This window comes from Ursus maritimus, unplaced genomic scaffold (assembly GCF_017311325.1).
Source record: "Ursus maritimus isolate PB19 unplaced genomic scaffold, ASM1731132v1 scaffold_25, whole genome shotgun sequence".
NCBI lineage: Eukaryota > Metazoa > Chordata > Mammalia > Carnivora > Ursidae > Ursus > Ursus maritimus.
In genome coordinates, this window is record NW_024425008.1 from 41,656,607 (window position 1) to 41,675,453 (window position 18,847).

The 18,847-nt window shown below is 39.7% G+C and overlaps 1 protein-coding gene across 1 annotated transcript; it reads right to left on the reverse strand.

Moving 5' to 3' along the window:
- Positions 1-4,628: 4,628 nt before the first annotated feature.
- Positions 4,629-17,966, reverse strand: CNIH1 (cornichon family AMPA receptor auxiliary protein 1). Its single transcript, XM_040641849.1, is given in 6 exon segments — positions 4,629-5,545; positions 7,984-8,127; positions 9,143-9,255; positions 13,235-13,303; positions 17,788-17,814; positions 17,817-17,966. Coding segments are annotated over 6 exon segments (438 nt in total). The 5' UTR covers positions 17,874-17,966; the 3' UTR covers positions 4,629-5,517.
- Between the last annotated feature and the right edge of the window lie 881 nt (positions 17,967-18,847).

Below are 18,847 nucleotides of genomic sequence, written 5' to 3' on the forward strand. Positions count from 1 at the left end.
CTTTAATTTCATTGGGGAATACTTTCAAACAATTACTAGTGCCGTTTGGGATCTTCAGACCAGAGGGCCAGTATGTTACATAATATAAAATCAGTATTTTAATACTTTTATATATGCAGTACTTCAGGAATTTAAGATTTTATAAGAATTACTAAGGAAGATGGGAGAACCACATATCCCACCAGTATCTGAATATTTAAACTAGGGGTTTCTTACCTAAGATAATAAATGCCAAAAGTTACAGCCAGAAAAAAAATGTTTTAAATAAGTACAGGCTGCAATAACAGGTTGGCCTTCCTCATGGTTTCAGTATCACAGCCAAATACAATTTAAAAATCACAGTACTCTATTATACTTTAGGAAATGACTGAAATTGACATTACAAATCTTACATTGCTTTTTCTTACTATGAATATAGAGCTCATTCATCAACACTTAAGAAAGTGGAGGGAAGGGGCGCCTGGGTGGCTCAGTCGTTAAGCGTCTGCCTTCGGCTCAGGGCGTGATCCCCGGCGTTCTAGGATCGAGCCCCACATCGGGCTCCTATGCTGGGAGCCTGCTTCTTCCTCTCCCACTCCCCCTGCTTGTGTTCCCTCTCTCACTGGCTGTCTCTCTCTCTCTCAAATGAATAAAATCTTAAAAAAAAAAAAAAAAAGCAGAGGGAAAATATTGGCATGGATTAACCAAATCCTTTAATAATCAACTGAACTTTCAAAGTGCATGCTTCCCTCATTATTACTGCAAATGCTAGTTAAGCCTTCCATGTTTAAAATGCTTAACTACTTTAATACTAAGTATCAAGGGAAAACATCAATTATCCCATTAACAGAGAAATATGGAATGGCGCTACTCAAAAAAAAGTAATTTCACACTGTTGGAAGAGTATTTTCTCTACCTAACCTGTGGGATAGCCCTCCCCCAGAACAATGGGGGAGAGGGGACAGAGAGACAAGCTAGAGTCCTGGTCACACACGAGCCGAGTTAGCTGCTGAAACTGAATTAACACACAGACTCAGCCATTAACCATAAACTACGCAAGGAAACATTTGAGACGGTTTGTATTTAATATGCAAATGCAAAATAAATCAAGCTCTAAGAAGGTAGGACTGCTTAAGGGCATTTTCTTTCTGGGCAGTGGTACAGCACCAATCAGTTAACTCAGATTTTAACGAAACATGAGCACAGACGGCTAACTACATTCTATGTTTCTCAGGAGTTTTAGGGTCTACCTGGTCATCAGCCTATTATTTAGGAAATTGTTCTTCTCCAGGCTCCGTGAACATGGTAAGCAAAGAGATTTAAATGTTGAGAAAACACATCGTACAATAAAGTTAACTTATCCATGTGAAGATGTTCTCTACGTCTTCATGTCCACAATGTGCATTAAAAAAATTAACACAGGAGAAAACCTTCACTCCAGTCCCACAGATCAGCCACTTTATATGGTTAATACTGTTTCCCAAAACTAAGTAGAACAAGCGGCAGAGTTGTTTACTCTTTTTAGATACTTAGCTTTAGGACTCTTCATTTTCATCAAAGGGAAATTGTTCTAAGAAAGCTATTCAGGGGCGCCTGGGTGGCACAGCGGTTAAAGCGTCTGCCTTCGGCTCAGGGCGTGATCCCGGCGTTCTGGGATCGAGCCCCACATCAGGCTCCTCCGCTAGGAGCCTGCTTCTTCCTCTCCCACTCCCCCTGCTTGTGTTCCCTCTCTCGCTGGCTGTCTCTATCTCTGTCGAATAAATAAATAAAATCTTTAAAAAAAAAAAAAAAGAAAAAGAAAGCTATTCAACATATCCAGAAACAGAGCCACATTTTTCCTCTTGGCATCACTCTGAAGTATTCGTTCAGAATCATCTTCTGAGCTATAATCCTGGTACCAGACACTCACTAGCCGCTGCTCTGACCACGGAGCAGTGACAGGTTTCAGCAGAAGAGCTTAAATAATTTGAGACTAGCAGCAGTTTCCCAAAAGGATATGAGTACTTTTATGAACAATATCAATATTTTTATCTTTCCCCTTCAAAAACAGAGTTGTGTTAAAATATTTTTGCTGTCAAAATTTCTGATTTACAATTATACCATACAACTGATTGAGAGATGCACATTTGTGAGTGTTGAATGGTCTATAAATAAGTAAACTAGACAAATACTTTTAAATACAGATGATTTAATTGGGTGGGAAACATCACCACACTGCTATGACGTAGCCACACCTAAAATGAGAGCTCACATCGCTGCAGGGGCTAAGAGATACACAGAAGTCATTATTTGCACCATAGCAATAATATTCCATGTACACTGTTGATAAACATATAACTGGAAGAAAAGAGAAATGTAGCAAGAAAAATATTTTTCTAGTTTCAGAGTTCACCTACATTTCTATCTCCTTTCTATGCACACATCTGACATATTTTCAAAATACGTTGATTTGGAGAGCAGAGAAGAGCTCTACGAGAGCTATTAGCACGAGTGCTTGCTCCTCAGGCCTAAATACACTGCACGGGCTTTAAATGAGACACATACTGCAAAGGGCCATGCACTTTGTTGCTCTGTGAAAGAACATTATCTGGGGATCTGATCTTGACTGCTAGGTCAGGCAGTTCATGCTGTAATCCATGAGGCTTATCATAGGCTTTCGTAATACTTGACACATGTCAAAAGTGATTGGTCATTTCCTATCACTTCCCCTTCCCATGAAAAATAATTCAAACTTCAAACATATTAGCACTTTGTCCATCGCCTGGGACCCAACTCTCCTCAACCATGGGACAACTGGGCAATACCAGTTAAGCATTGTGAAAATCATCAAACGTCATTAATAAGTTTCTACCCCTACACCTCCTTGGTACTAAAGGGACATACTCCATGATATACTATTATTACCCCATAGAATAACTGCTAAATAGACTACATTTTTATACAAGATTTTTAATTCAGGGGAATCTGTAGTACCATAGCAAAAAAGACTTGTCAGTATAGATACCAACCACAGTGTGGCATACTACTGGTTTCTGGACGTTAGGAAACTCAAAGATAAATCAAAGCACGTAACAGCAAAAGTAACTGTAACAAGGAAAAAAAAATTACCTAAAGAAACAGCTGTCACTGCACAGGGAGCAGTGTGGTGAAAGCTGGAAGGATTAGGAAGCCAGGCTAAGTATGCCGCAGCTGGGCCTGCAGGGATAACAGAGTGTGAGGGCTGCCTGAAGCAGATTAACGGGGGGCACAAATCAGATTCCAAGCAAGGAAAAGAGCCAGTAGGATACTGCCTAAGGCAAGTACCTTGCAAGTACCTGATTTAAGTTCCTACAATACCGGAGAAGGTGAAGATGGGTAGATATTGTGAGAGCTTCCAGGTACTCAATCTTTTAATCGCTTACATGCCTAGGAACCAACAACCTACCACTGAGATGGGTAAACCTCACTGGCAGTCAGTCAGTCACCTTTGAGGAACCAGCTAAGGTTCGGAAGCATGAGAAGGTGGCTTCCACAAATTGCAGCCAGTAAACCTTGCAGAATTTTGGAGAATATTCTGGAATACATTATTAAAAGGAGATGTGTTAAAACTTATAAAAGAAAGTAGTGCTTGCTGAGAGACCGCAAGGGCTTGTGAAAATACTTTGACAGGAATGCTAAGTAACAGCCCCAAGAAACCTATCTGGACTTGGCAAGGTCTCTCATGATCAAAAGTACTTGTGAACCAGAAAGAAAAATGAGGAGTGGGTGCTGCCATAATTAGCTGGATTAGAAACTGAATCGCTGCTCAAACTGAGCACGAATCTTCAGTGCCTTAGCAACCGGTCAATAGTTTTCTGCACGAACTGACCCAACAGGCAGATCCCTCGAGTATTCTCCAGACCATCAAACGTAAGGTCTTTAAAGCGTCTCCCATTATGAGATGGTCTGGCTCTCCTCGCTCTTCTGGTTCTACATCCTTCTCTTCAGCACACGCACCCTGCTACACAATGCCGACATGTTCACGGCTCCTCTCCCAAAGGTGGGGAAGCATTTCCTCACTAGCCAAGAATTCAACAGCACCTAATTCAAGGAGCTCTCAGAGTAAGAATCCCACGAACTCATCCGTAAACTCCCTTGAGCATTATGTGGAATTCCTAGGTATGGTTTTCTTTCTCTGATCTTTCGTTTAAGAAACTTCTGAACCACTTACACTATTTTCAATTGCCTTAACTACCTCATTCCAGATAAAGCACAAGAATCCTTCCCAAAACAGGCAAGCCATAATTTATCTGCCTTACAAGCAGCAGCAAAGACTCAAATGTAACAAGTCATTTTTCCTTGAAACCCTCTGTTTCAAAGAGGAAAAAAAAATTTAACATTTGAAGTGCCACAATAATTTTTTAAATCGGTTAAGAAAAATGATGATGCTGTGCCATCAATGTTTATGAATCTTGCCAAGTGACAACAGAGGGTAATGTGCTTAGCCATTTAAAAATATTCCTTTTTAGATGCAGGCAGGGTATTAAAAAAAAACAACAAACACGCACACACACAATGTCATACTCTACTACTTTTTTTTAAAAAACTGACAGTAATATGTCTTTATTATGGATTAAGCAAGTGTAAGAAATAGCTGTTTGTAATCTTTAAAACAATGCACTGAAAATAAGTTAATTTCAGAGTTTTATTGTATTGCACTAAAGGAACAGCAGAACGGTTATACAATGTTCTCTCTCATTCAGTTTTGAAAATCTAAAGTACTTGCAAATTCTTAAGAATACCTTTACCACCAGATTAGAACAGTAAGTATAATAACCAATTTCTTAGTAAGTGATATCTTACAAATTAAAACACATTTAAAATAGCTTTAAATGCATTCTTCACAAGTAATTCAGCATATATTTTTATATCATGTTCACTTATGCTTAAGAATTAAAGCAAGTATATTACTCTGATGGAAATATGGGAAATCTCTCATTCATGCAATATACAGGGATAATATTCAAGTTGAAGGGAAAAAAATCCCACTCTTCTTATTTTGTAAATGTGTCCATATATAATCACATACATGATAAATGAGGAAACCCATGAAGTTTCCCACAAGTCAGATATATATTTTCATTTCATCAGAAGCACCTGACATCTACAGCTAATTTATAATTAGATGGCATTTCAATAAAACCAAAATGAGCCCTACAAGTTCCTATATATAACAAAAGCTTCCAATGGACTAAGGATAGTCAATAATTAATGCAATCATTCAAGGGATTATGGCTGTTCCTTAAGGAGTGCAAGTTCAAACCTGTCAACACCAGAGGTAATCATTTTATATTAATTTATACGTAATTCCATTTAAATTCTTTATCCGAGTATAACATATGAAAACAGTCTTTCCACAAGCAAAAAATGTGGAAACATTTAAAAAATAAGGAGTCATTTTTTAAAGTAACTGATCAGATTCCATAGGCTACTCCTGGAAACAGGATCTTGCTGGATAGAATCCCTTCATTTGGTGGCTTTTTGCATGCACTTACTGGGCCAATTCTTCTGTGTGTTGTTCTAAGAGCTCACCAAAACATAGATCATGCTGAAAAGAAGAAAAAGCCTATTAAGTCAAACATTCCTAACTATAAAAACTGAAAGCACCAAAACATTGAGTCTGCTTTACATAGCAAACTGGTTTATGGTATCATGCCACCACAGAAAATGAAAAGACCAAAGACCAGTTCACAATACGATCTTAATTTGCATTTATGGACTTCTGCCTAAGGTAAGACTTGGCTCAGTGCATATGCTGTGGTTGTCCCCTATTCCTTTTCCAATTTTAGCAAGTAGAACAGCACAGCTGAAAGCTTAATAGGGGATCAGAGCTTAGAGAAGCAATCCAAACAGTGCACTGGTCTGGAGTTGTCTAATAATAGCAGTGGGCATCTCCGGAGGGCTCACTTCATGCCAGGCCCTTCGCTAGATCTTTTATGTACATGACCTCGCTGAATCCTCCAAGCAGTCCTAGGAGGTGGGTACCATTACTATCCCCATTTTACAGATGGGAATGGTCAATTAAGAAACTTCCCCATTAGAGAAAGGCTCTAGACCACAGCAACAGGGTTGAAAAAGGGCACAAGTGGGGCGCCTGGGTGGCGCAGTCGTTAGGCGTCTGCCTTCGGCTCAGGGCGTGATCCCGGCGTTATGGGATCGAGCCCCACATCAGGCTCCTCCGCTAGGAGCCTGCTTCTTCCTCTCCCACTCCCCCTGCTTGTGTTCCCTCTCTCGCTGGCTGTCTCTCTCTGTCAAATAAATAAATAAAATCTTAAAAAAAAAAAAAAAAAGAAAAAGAAAAAGGGCACAAGTGAGCAAAATAAAAACAACCATTTAATTCAGGGCAACTCTACCAGAGTGATGTGGGAAATGCAAGGTTCAAAAGCAAGGATCTCTAAATGGAAATACAAAGCAAAGGGTTGTGCAAACTCGATAACAATTTAAAGCAGAAATGAAATGACCTAGTGCCACCATCTCCTGGTGAACATTTTCCCACAACTGTACATCTCCGATTTTATCATTTATTCAATGATTCGATTCTTTCTTTCAACAAGTATGTCTTTTTTTTTTTTTTAATTAAGTAGGCTCCATACCTAGTATGGAGCCCAACATGGGGCTTGAACTCACAACCCTGAGATCCAGACCTGAGCTGAGATCAAAGAGTCGGACACTTAACCGACTGAGCCACCCAGGTGCCCCTCACCAAATACATCTGAAGTGCCTGCTATATGCTAGCACTGTTCCAGACATTTGTTAAGGAAACTGAAAAAATGAAAGTTAACAGGAAATGAAAATGACACCTGGCATTTCACTTTTCAGAACTTATCCATTATTTTTGTTTCATAAATGAGCATCTGTAAATGCACTAAAGGATACTCATTTTCACAATTAGAACCTCTAAAAGCATAAACATACCTTTTTCATAAATCTCAGTCTAGCACTTCATCGTTTTCCATAATGGAAACTTGTATGATACAAAGAGAAATAAGAATATAAACCTACCATCTAGTACTTAGCAAGTAACAAAAAGGAGAAGGGAATAGAAGCAGAATGATTACAAATCCATCTTATACAGTCTTCGTTATTTGAAAATCAGGTGGAATGTCCTCTCTGGTTGAATATATGTCAATAAAAGATGAGAAAGTGTATTTATGTAGCTTTAAGAAATATAATTCCACACTTGCAAGTGTCCTCTTCCCGTTTATAGAGAAGCTACAGGACACCTAGGACGGCGGTTCTCAACCAGGGCTGGTTTTTGCCCCGTGGGGGGCATTTGGCACTGTCCAGAGACGTTTTTCATTTTGGTGACTGGGGGAGAGGAGGTGCTGCTGGCGTCTAGTGGGTGGAGGCCAGGGACACTGCTCAACATCCCACAAAGCACACGAGAGCCCCCACAACAAAGATTTATCCAGCCCAAAATGCCAACAGTGCGGAGGCTGAGAAACCCTGACCGGGAGGAATGATGTGAGTCCATCATGGCAGAAAGGGAGAAGAACGAACTGCAGCATCATATAGGACAGATCTTTCATTCATCCCATTCAGATCAAGCAAGCCAGAAAATAAAGGGTAGAGCATACAGTTTGTAAAGAGTGACAAAAAATTAAACATCATCTCAAGATAGACAGTGAAGCCAAGCCACAGTTTTTTGCAAACTCACACTTTTTTGCAACCCTCTCAAGGCCACCACTTTGCCAGGAGAATGAGAATTATCCTTCACTGACCGACTGTGTCTGAAAATTTAGGAAGCAGCACCCCTGCCCACACTTTCTGCCTCTGGCTGCACACCGGCTGGCCGCCCTTGACAAGTACCAGCTTATTCACACTCAGTGTGCGTGCGTTTGCGGGAGTGCACTGCGCCGTTACCAGTCACCATTCGAGACGCTGAGTTATTCTTCAAGTGGATTTTAAGCTGTTAAGACCATAATGCCTGCAAACGTTTTCAGGAGCAAAGTGAAATCATACATTCATTGTATTTTTTAAACTTACCCGTATAGGTAGTAAAAAAATGCTAGAAGATAAAAAGCTAATTTGCACCAGCCTTCTTTCTGACAGTACGCTAAAATGTCTGCATTCATGATGGTTGTGGGGTCATAGAGTCCTGGTCCACTCATCACTGGTCTACTCATATACCTGCAATACACACAGTCGATTAGCCGCTCCAACAGGGAAGACAACATTTGAGATGGGAAGGAGGGGTTTTCTTCTCAAGTAACATTTGTTGCAGTGAGAGGTGGTCCATACAGGGAAGCCTCCTATTAGTTTTAGGGTGGAGTTCTTTCCTCCTACCATCTTAATTTTAAAATAAGAGCCTCTATATGAGAACAGGACAGTTAAACAAGTCCTATCTGGTCTCCCCGACAATTTCACAAACATGAGGAAAAGCAAAATAACTGTAAAAAGGAAGATTTTCTTCCTTTTAACTTTTTTATATAATTTTAGGCTCACAGAAACGCTTAAGTATACTTCAAGATATTCTAAATGTTCACAGTAACCACACAGCTTGACCCTTCTCTTTTCTGTCTTAGCTCCAAATATGCATACATTTTTTTTACAGAACAATTTCAGACTCAGTTACAGATGTGAGACCACTTTACACCTAAACACTTCTTAAGTCTATTTCCTAAAATCAAGAGCAATGAGATTTTAACATGCCTATTAAAAAAAACACACACACTTCTAACTCTATTATATAGATCAGACATAACTTTTAAAAGTTATGAAATATGAATATATTTTATAAACAACCAAATTTAAAATCATAAAGTAAACACGGAGAATGAAGTGAGACACACTACACATTTTGATTCATGTAAAGTTCAAAGATGGGCAAAACTAATCCAAGTTGACCGAGGTCACTGGTCTCCTGGGGAGGTGCACGGGTAACTGACAAGGATGGGGGCTTCAGACTTATGCGCACTGTTGTATGTACATTGAACCTCGCTTTTTGAAAAGCACCTTTAAAAGTAACAAAGTAAGGCCACAAACGGTACTGAAACAGTGATTTGTTCTTCCACTTGATTTTTGAAATAAATGCCAACCAATTCTCAGTTTTCATTTATGTGACTAGCATGCAAGATAACTGTATCAACCACAGTATAATTAAAATATAATTAGGAAAAGTATTAGAAATATATCTAAATATTACCTCCAAATATGATATGCCAAGAGGGGCATATTGAGACCCAGCGTAAGCCACTCTGCTGCACAAAGAAACATGACACAGAAGAAAGCATGGATGAGGTACTCTGGAAGTACAAGCTGGAAGAGAAATACAAGCCGGTTATCAAAATGCCTTGGCAGTAAGTCAAATGCTAATTGGGAAAGCAGGTGGCAACCAAGTTTCCATAATGAAAAAAAATCACTGTTTTCTTAGAATCAAAAGATGCTACTGAGGTCTGTTTCCATATTTAACTTCTTACCAAAAGCAGAATTACAAGCAAACTGACCAGATGCTATAGCTTGCACTAAAAGAATAAATAAACTTAAAATTTAAAACTCAAATTCTTACAGTAACAGGTTAAATTATACAAAGTTACCACCCAGACGGTTCAGTTATTTGCTGAATACTTGGAATACTTTTTCTTTCCACCATTCGATACTGATAAAAATACAAAAATGAGGTATCTGATCACATGCAGCATGATCTAACAAAACCCACAAAAACAAAACTCCCCTTTAGAACATTTTACACATTAGTGTTTTAAAGCTTTTAACAGAAACCAGGAATGCTACATAAACAATATTTAGCAAACCACATCACATTACCACAGAAGTCATTTTTCAATGGAAAGCCAAAGCCAATAATCTCAGCACAGTCGGGGTGGGGGGAGAAACACTGATATGCACAGATGCAGACGATGTGCATTCTGCAATGTAGGAGGGAAAAGACAGTTCTGAACCATAAAATTGGAATTTTCCCAGCTCCTGAGCTCCAATTCTTACGCGGTCTTCCTGTTTCTTTAAGCCTGCTTTCCAGTGAACTACTACAGACTCAGCAGACCAGGAGAAGCTCAGAACTCAAAAACAAAATGATTTTTTTGATTGTGGGCGGTACTCAATGAGAAAAACTGATTCAAGCAAAATGCTTTTTGTACGATGACCAAGAGTTCATGCTTCATTTTTAATTATCTTTTTCATCCTAAAGATTTCAGCCTAATGACCCTGTTAAATGAAAGTCCCCAACTTTTCATTGCAAGTTTCAGCTAAATAACTTCCGACAAGTCCCAGATGCAAAGCCAGCTTCTTAAATGTCTGCATCATATCAAAGTAAAATTATATGAATCCTCAACATCATCAGATCATTTCTGAGAGGAAACTGTTGGTATAGAAATAATAACAATTGTACTACATACTCAAGCCCACTTTCTAAAACTCCCAAATCACTTTTTCCATTTCAAAGCTGTAAAGCAAAGTTTTTTAATGAATAATATTTTAAATGAAATCCCAGTAAAACCAACTAATCTACATCACTAACAGATATCTTCTACAAACTTAAGCAATATAATAAATAACAAAAGATAAACTCTGCATACGTATATAAACTTGTAAATAACACGAACCATTAAGCCACCATTTAATTAAAATCAAAATCAAACATCTGCAAGAAAATAAGAAAATGTCCACAGGAAATCTTTGAAACACAAGGACTACAACCAGGACAAACCAAGAAAAACATACGTTGTATTAGGAGTTCCGCTAGAGCTGTTTATAACACTAGTTTAAATTACAGGATTTTTCTTTACAATACAGTAAGTCTATTTCAGCTCTCTAAAGCCAAGTGATATCTAACAATATAAATCATCATCCAAGTTTTCATCCTACACTTCCAGACTGAGATATGGGGAGAAAATGACTTTGACAGCACAATATCTACTGCTCTTAAACAATACGCTTTAGTAAGAGTGAGAATACAGATAATCTGCAACTCTTCCAGTTCTAGTATGAAGCACATGCCATGGTCCTTCTCCTCAAAAGTCCAGAAACTCTTATAATTCATCTCTTATAAAAACCAATCCACTCCAATCATTCTTTAATGGTGAAATTTCCCCATAAGTGGCACAAAAATTATTCCATTTAGGAACCAATGTTTACACAAAAAGTAGTATCCAAAATATTCCTCAAGCAAATATGGCTGAAATGATAGTACTTAACATGCAAATCATAATATCTCTAGTTAAGGTTCACATTTTAAAAAATAATATTTGTCTTCCCCCATACTTTGGCAGAATTGTCAAAACAAATTTTAAATAGGGAAAACTGTCAGATGCGCTGCTAGCAAGCCAATTATTGGCACCCTATCCCAACGCAACTTGTGCTGGTATAAAAACTTCCTTCCAATCTCTGCAGCATTAGGAGGTCCCAAGCACCTGTCTTTTGTAAGTGAGAATTTCCTTCCGTGAAGAAGAGTCAGAAATCACACATTAAATGTAAAAATGAAATTAGTCCCTCTTAAATTTACGGTAAATTAGGGAAATACCAAAGCTTGAGTGTAAAAATCCAGCTGCCTGGGTTCAAATGCTGGTTCTACCTTAGCTGTGTGACCCTGCTAAGCTTCGGCCTATCCTCCTATATTCATGAGAATAACAATATACCTACCCTTTAGGCCAGTCATGAGCACTGAATGAAAAAGCCAAGTAAAGATGCTTAGCACAGAGCCTGGTGCTCAGGAAAGCCCTCATCTGACTTCAGCTATTAACATCCTCATCATCATTTGGTTATTTGAAGTAATGAAAAGCCAAAGAAGATAGAACACTATTAATGAACAAATGTCAAAAAAAGAAATTTCGGTTTCTTAATCTCTTGGTAATAACTGGTTTCAACAGTAGGTTAAGGTATTTTACAATCAACATTATTACTTTCCAATGAGAAAGCAGAATCTTCACCTATTTTGTTCCATAAGAGCAGAGAATCAGCTAGTAAGTTAATACTTTTAATTGTACCTACATCAAGTCTTACTGCAGCAGTTCTTTAAAGACAAACTAGAAATCTCTCCCATCATTCATATTTATCGAGGAAACAATGATAGAAGTAGCATATTCCTTTAATAGACCCTTTTCCGAATAAAATTCCTCCGGCGTGGTAGTGCCTTACAGTTTTACACAACTTAAGTCTACAGAAATTCTCATCTTAAGCAATTTTTTAAGACGAATTATCGTATTCTGTTGCTTGGACACGTACCCACTGCTTTCTTACAAACAACCTTTCAGCTTCTGACCAATTAGGCAAAATCAAACCTACAGGCGAAAGGAGAATCTTCCTAAATGAGTAAACTAAATGAAGTCAAAAATATATATAAACCCCTAAGCACAATGGAGCCACATTACAACTAAATCCATTGGAGCTCAGAACTTAGTGTAAGACAAGTCTGTCTTAAAAATTTCGAGTGGATATATATTAGAAATAACGATGTAGACATTTGTATACAAATTGTTATCCACAAAATTCTGGCAGCATGAGTCCAAAGGTCAGCACTACTGCAAGATTCCAGAACCTAAGGGAAGAGCTATCCACCTAGAAGGTTCTGAATAAACATCAGCTGAAAGAGTGAATAATTAATTCCAGAATAGACATAACCAAAGATAAAAGCAGACATGGTACTAAAGACTCCACTTTCAGACTACCTCCCAATAAGTCACAAAAGAATCATCTTACCATCTATTAAAGTCATTTTATATTAACCAACTTTCAAACACTGCACCAAATAATTTAATATAGAAGTGCCTATGGCTATAACATTTTTTAAAATGCATAAGCATTTAACAGCTTTCCCTACTTGACTGGGCCAGCAAGCAAACATTTGCATAAAATGTGAAATTTCATGAAATCATAAACCTCAACAGGCATATGAACGAGCACACGGAACAGAACATTTTACAAATACAAATGCCCTAACCCTCCCCATGAAATGAATGTAGCATTAAAATATTAAACTAAAAAGCAGTACACACCTTTAATGCAATTTTGACTCTTTTAATCTTTTTGACCTTTTCAACTGTCTTTGGCCGACAATGTAAAAAGCAGATTGGAAGAATGTTAGTATGACAGCTGACAAGATCACTGGCAGATTAATAATAGTCAGAATAGTCAAGCAGGAAAAAGAATATTTTTGTAAATTCTGCCCACTTCAAAAAGTACAAATATATCATGCTACTGAGAATATTGGCCATTTTCAAATTATATTAAATTAAAAGCAAAAACAGTTTAAAAATCTAAAGAAAAATCCTATATTATAACTTACAGGATTCAGGGTATTACACTGGTCTATAGGATTCTTGTAATCGGTCTTCAGTTCATCAAATGCTATAATCTAAAATAAAGTTAAAATAAGTTAGGACCTTTAATAAAAAGCAGCAACAAACCTGCCCCACCATCAAAAGATAACTGAATAAAGTTAACAAAACAAAAGCAAATATATACCAATACCACATGTACCAATTTATAGTAAATTCACTATGCACTAATAACTAACTAGAATCAGATCTCAAGAACCGAGAACATGTCTATACTAATATTTAAATGATCTGGTATCACTGTGATAAATATCTTCAATTTTCAATTTTTCAATGCCTCTGTTCAAGTTATTTTCTCTTCTTGAAATGATCTTTTCTATCTATCAAAACTCGTCATCCTAAAAACCCTCTTCCTACGTCAACTCCTCTCTGTAGGTTTCCCTGACTCCCTGGGGCAGAAATAACTGCACACCTGTCTAACAGCCACAGAGCACAGGGCTTTACAATGCTACCAATACGGCATTTCTCACACTGGAGTATCTGCGTACAGGTTTGTGCGCCCCTCGGGGTCAAGTATTTCTAAGCACTTGTGCATGCCCTGCCCCCATCACAGAGTTCAGTGGGGCACTAGAGATGGACTCACGTGCTTCAGTCTGTTCCCACTGTGCCCGAACACACACATTTCAAAGTCCTGCTTCAACAGGGAAATACAAGAAATGGCCTCAGAAGAGAGGAACACCAAATGATTATTAAACTTCATGGCGAGGACCGCCACATAGAATAGGGCAATTTCTGCATGGGACACGCGGCCAAGGCGGAAGAGGGAGGCCAGCGCATGCTCCTGCCGCCACGCGCCCTGGCATCGGCTCTACACCAGGCTGTGCACTGAGGGGCTGTGTCTGTGTAGGAGGGAGGACTTTTCGAATAATTCTGCCCCGAGAGGCATGTTGTTCTAATGCACCTAACGGCGCCATATAAGTAAGAGCAGCCCTGTTGCAGGCCACAGTAAAAGTGATCACTCTAACCTCCTTTTGTGTCCTCTGCACATTCCTACACTTGCGGGAGGTTTCATGAGGTCACCGAACTAAAGCCTAAAAAAGGGTAACCCAGGTAAGACCAGCTTCTTATGGTATGAGGAGTCCAACAGATATAAATGTGATAAGGGCAGAAAGATCAGAAACAAGAATGTTTCTGTCTACACTCTGGAGAAATGTGGCTGTAACATTTAGGGTCACAACACACAATTTCAAAGTCAAAATGTACTAAAAATCAAAATAAGGGCAACACCCCACTTTGTGGTATTAAGTCAGATGTCAAAATAAGAAGCCAAAGGCACCAAGTTTATGGGGGAGTTCTTTTAGTTGCTGTCACTGGTCATCCAGGGGATAGAGAACTCAACCCGCCTTTCCTCTGGTGGGTTAGGAATAGTATCTTCGTATGTGAGACCATGTTACTCAGTATTACCGGTAATCCATGGAGTTCTATATTTCTAGCTTTTACTATGCTGGTTTATTTCCCTGTTAAAGTTCTTCACTTCATAAAAAGATGCGTTTTTTTTTTTAATTTCTAGATTTTTACAAAATCTACCAACCAGACCAAACAAAAATTCTAACTAACATAGAAACAGAAGAAAATAAATTGACATGAAAATGTAAACTCCATGACAATTTTGCTGTGCTCACTGCTATGTCCCTGGGCCTGGCACATACTTAAATGTTCAATCAATATTTGTTGAATGAAAGAGGCAGAGCCTGGGCGCGGGGGGCGGGGAGCCTAGCTTAAAAAAGAATACACAACTCACCAAAAGGCATTTGCCTTTACTAATGAAACCTAACATATATAAATGTTAAAAATCTTAAAAATATAAATGTATAACTAGAAGATACTAATTTCTGATTACTTATGGATATTATTAATCAAATATCTGACATTTGCTGTGTGATATATCCCCAATGCATCTTAGTAATAAAGTTCAAAATAAAGACTGTCATTGCAAATAAAATTACTTGCCTATAACAAGATCCAATTTCATGGCAGAGTATAAAACTTATGTTTTAAAACTAACTCTTTTGATTGGACATTTTCTTCAGGTGATTTCAAGGGATCTTATAATGCATATGTTACTGCACTCGCTTCTGTTGAGTGCTATAAGCTGGAGTTTTCAAACTCTTGAAAAGATTAACCTACTGGTTCTCTATCTTTTGTGACTGTGCGTCTGGACAAAGATGGTCACAAAATTTCCCACAGAAGTGCAAAAACAAAACAGATATACGCCTAAAGATATCAAACTATGCAATTCAGGATACCTTCAAATTTGATGCATGTCTTTAGGGAATGACTTCTGCTCAAATAAACCTATGCTCCCACCTCTACTCTCCACAGAGTATCAATAGCATGAATTAGGACTAAACTGACAGATGTAACCATCAGCACAAAAAATATCCTCCCTACAACGATTAATGTAAACATTAATCTTTGAATTTCTACCTAAGAAAATAAACTGAAGGTTATGTAGTTAATAGAAAAATTGAAATTATATACTTTAGAATTTTCAATTTGTTCCCAAAGGATGCATAATCCTCTGAACTACGAAGAAATCCCTAAGGATAAAAGCTCTCCGCTAATCCGTGGAGTACAAATGAATTTTTAAAAATTCTATAATAAGACTTAAAATTACCTACTTCACCCGGACATTCTCAACTCAACGCTGAAACTAAGTTACCCATTTTTTTAATTTATTTTTTAAAGATTTTATTTATTTGAGAGGGAAGGAGAAGAGAGAGAGAGAAAGTGGGATGAGGGGCAGAGGGAGAGGCAGACTCCCCCGCTGGGCAGGGAGCCCGATGCGGGGCTCAATTTCGGGGCTCAATTTCAGGACCGTGGGATCAAGACCTGAGCCAAAGACAGGCTTAACCAACCGGGCCACCCAGGCACCCCAAATTACCCATTTTTTTTAAATGCAGTTCAGATTTTCCTTAAGCCAAACAATCTGGTTCAAAATGTAAACAAGGTCATCCACAGCTTGCTTTCTTAGAATCCTCAGCATCTCAAAAAACAGAGTACCCATCAAGCAGGAAGTGACTTAAATCCATATCTACAAACGGAAGGGAGCCACACACTTCACTGTCACCAGAGGCTTACTAAAGTGGAGCTAGTTTGCATTCCAAATTATCTTTATGTATTGTTCTACCCCCAAAGAGCCTAAACTGCTCTTAATTTATTGGTTCCTACTGACAAGCATTTTGAGGGAACAGTTACCGAACAGCCCACCTAAGCATTCCCCACTACACAGCAGTTAGGTTCTAAAATAATTACAAACATAATCACACTCTTATCCAAAGAGAATAATTTGTGGTATCATTCTACTTTTGAGATTTCTTTTCTTACACAAGACACTGCTGCCATTTAAACACTCTGCCAGGCTATGTTCCATAAGAAATCCTTGCTACTGGCATGATGAAACCTGACTTAAAATTTACATGAATGAACATGTCCAATCATTCAAAAAAAGATTAATATTCCAGAAGGCACTAAAAGAATATGAGGAGGGCAGAAGCAAATACAAGATACATTTTTAATGAATGCTGACTTCCAGAAGGCTGCTTCTAATTTTGTGCTAGAGAAACAAGAATGCTTAAAAATCTGTTGTACAACTGTCACGAGGAACTTACTTGTTCCTTACAGGAACCAGTAAGGATGTGCTTCTATCCTGCAGCAAGACAGGAGTAAAAGGAAAAAAGAAAACGGGGGGCGGGGGGGGGGGACTGCCCTAGGGAAGTTTAAGATTTGTAAGTATTTTCGAAATCAAAACCCCCTCTACTACTAAATCCGGCTACCGTGAATACAGAGGTGGCTAGGAAGAGTGTCTCTTGAGAAACTCCGGCGGTCAAAGTATGATTTAGGGGGAAAGTTCGGAGATGCAGTCAACAAAGTGATCAATCCAATCTGCATCAAAGTTCACAAGGAAACAGAATCTGAAAAAAAGGGCATTCTACTCGAAAAGCACCCAACAAGTGCTGAAAACAGAGTCGGAAATTCATCTAAAGTAGGCTATGCTAGCTCATGTGGGCCATACTCCAGCGGAAACCCGAAGAGAAAGGCAATGTGATTAAATAATAGTAATTTGGCAAACTTCATTCCCGCTAAGCACGCAGCATGCCTCCGTGCGCCCTTGACATCCTCCCTGGGGATGCGGGGATGTGCGGAGTGCCGAGCCCCGGGCCGGCCAAGGTCCGCGCCAACTAAGCGCTGTCCCGCAGGGCCCGGCAGGACCGCGGCCGCCCCACCCATCCAGGGAGGAGTAGCGGCGAGCGCGGCCTGCGAGGGGACACAGCGGGCGCATCCATCGGGCCACCGCAGCCTGGCCTGCAGCCCCCTGGACCTGCAGCCCCCGGCCCGCTGACGGAGGGCTAACAGAGTCTCTTTGCACGGGCTTACGCCCTGCTTTTCTAGCCCCATCCCCCTGCGCAAGTGATCTCCGGGGCCGTCGCCACCCGGACCGCCGACCCGAGGCGAGAAGAAGCTGTTGCCTGGCCTGCCCTTCTTCCCGCTCCACTACCACGTGCCAGATGGCAAAAAGCATGAGCGAGCGAGGGCGGAAGCCAGCAGCGCCAGCATGTAACAGAAGGCCGCGAACGTGAACGCCATGTCCGGGAAGGAGGAGCAGGGAGCGACGCCGGTGCCAGCGGAGAAAGGCGGCGCAGGGCCCTCTGGGTAAAACCATTCACTTCCCCCGGCCGCAGCCACGACCGCCGCCGCTACTGCCGCCGCCACGGCGCCCGCCCGCCCTGCGCGCCTGCGCACCAGCCGAGGTGCGCCGGCGCCCTCTGATGGCCGAAGCCTACGATGCACCTACATTGTCCGCTCAGTTGATTGATTTATTTTTCTTTCCTTCCCTCGTTTATTCTTTGAACAAATATTTGTTGAATGAGTGCCTAGTATGTTTCAGGCACTGTGATTATCCTTTGAGATACAAAGATGAGAAACACAGTACTTGCGCTGAAAGAACTTAGTATAGTGCCGGAAACGAACACTTAAATAAATCATTACGGTATTATAACCCTGTTAACGGAAGTCTGTAGCTCATGATGAAAGGTCAGAGAAGGGCATCCATCCCGTTCTGCAGCGTTCAGAGCAGGATTCCTGGAGTAGCTGTTTCTTTAAACTGAGGCTTATGTGATGAGTAGAAGTCCAGGCAAAGAGAAGGTAGAACCAACACTCCTAACAGAGGGTTCAGCTTGAGCGAAGACACAGAGATGAAAGAAAGAAAGAAAAAAAAAAGCTCAGTGTCTCAGGTGAAACCCCAGCAGTTCTAAATTAGTGGAGCCTAGCACAAAACAGTGTTGAGTTAGAAAGGGGTTAGCAAGGGTTTAGATCACAGAGGGCCTTATAAGCCTGGTTTTGTTGTTACTCTGGTTGTGACACACAAAACTGATTAACCACCTGCTAAACGGATCGTTGCTGATGGAAGAGGAAATCACTGAAGGCTTTTAAGCAAGAGAAGGACACATTTAGATTTGCATTAAAGATCATTCAACCCAGTAAATTGTATAGAGACGGGTTTAGAAGCTGCGTCTATCCAGTGCTGTCCAACAAAACTTGCGGCGATAGCGGAAATTTTC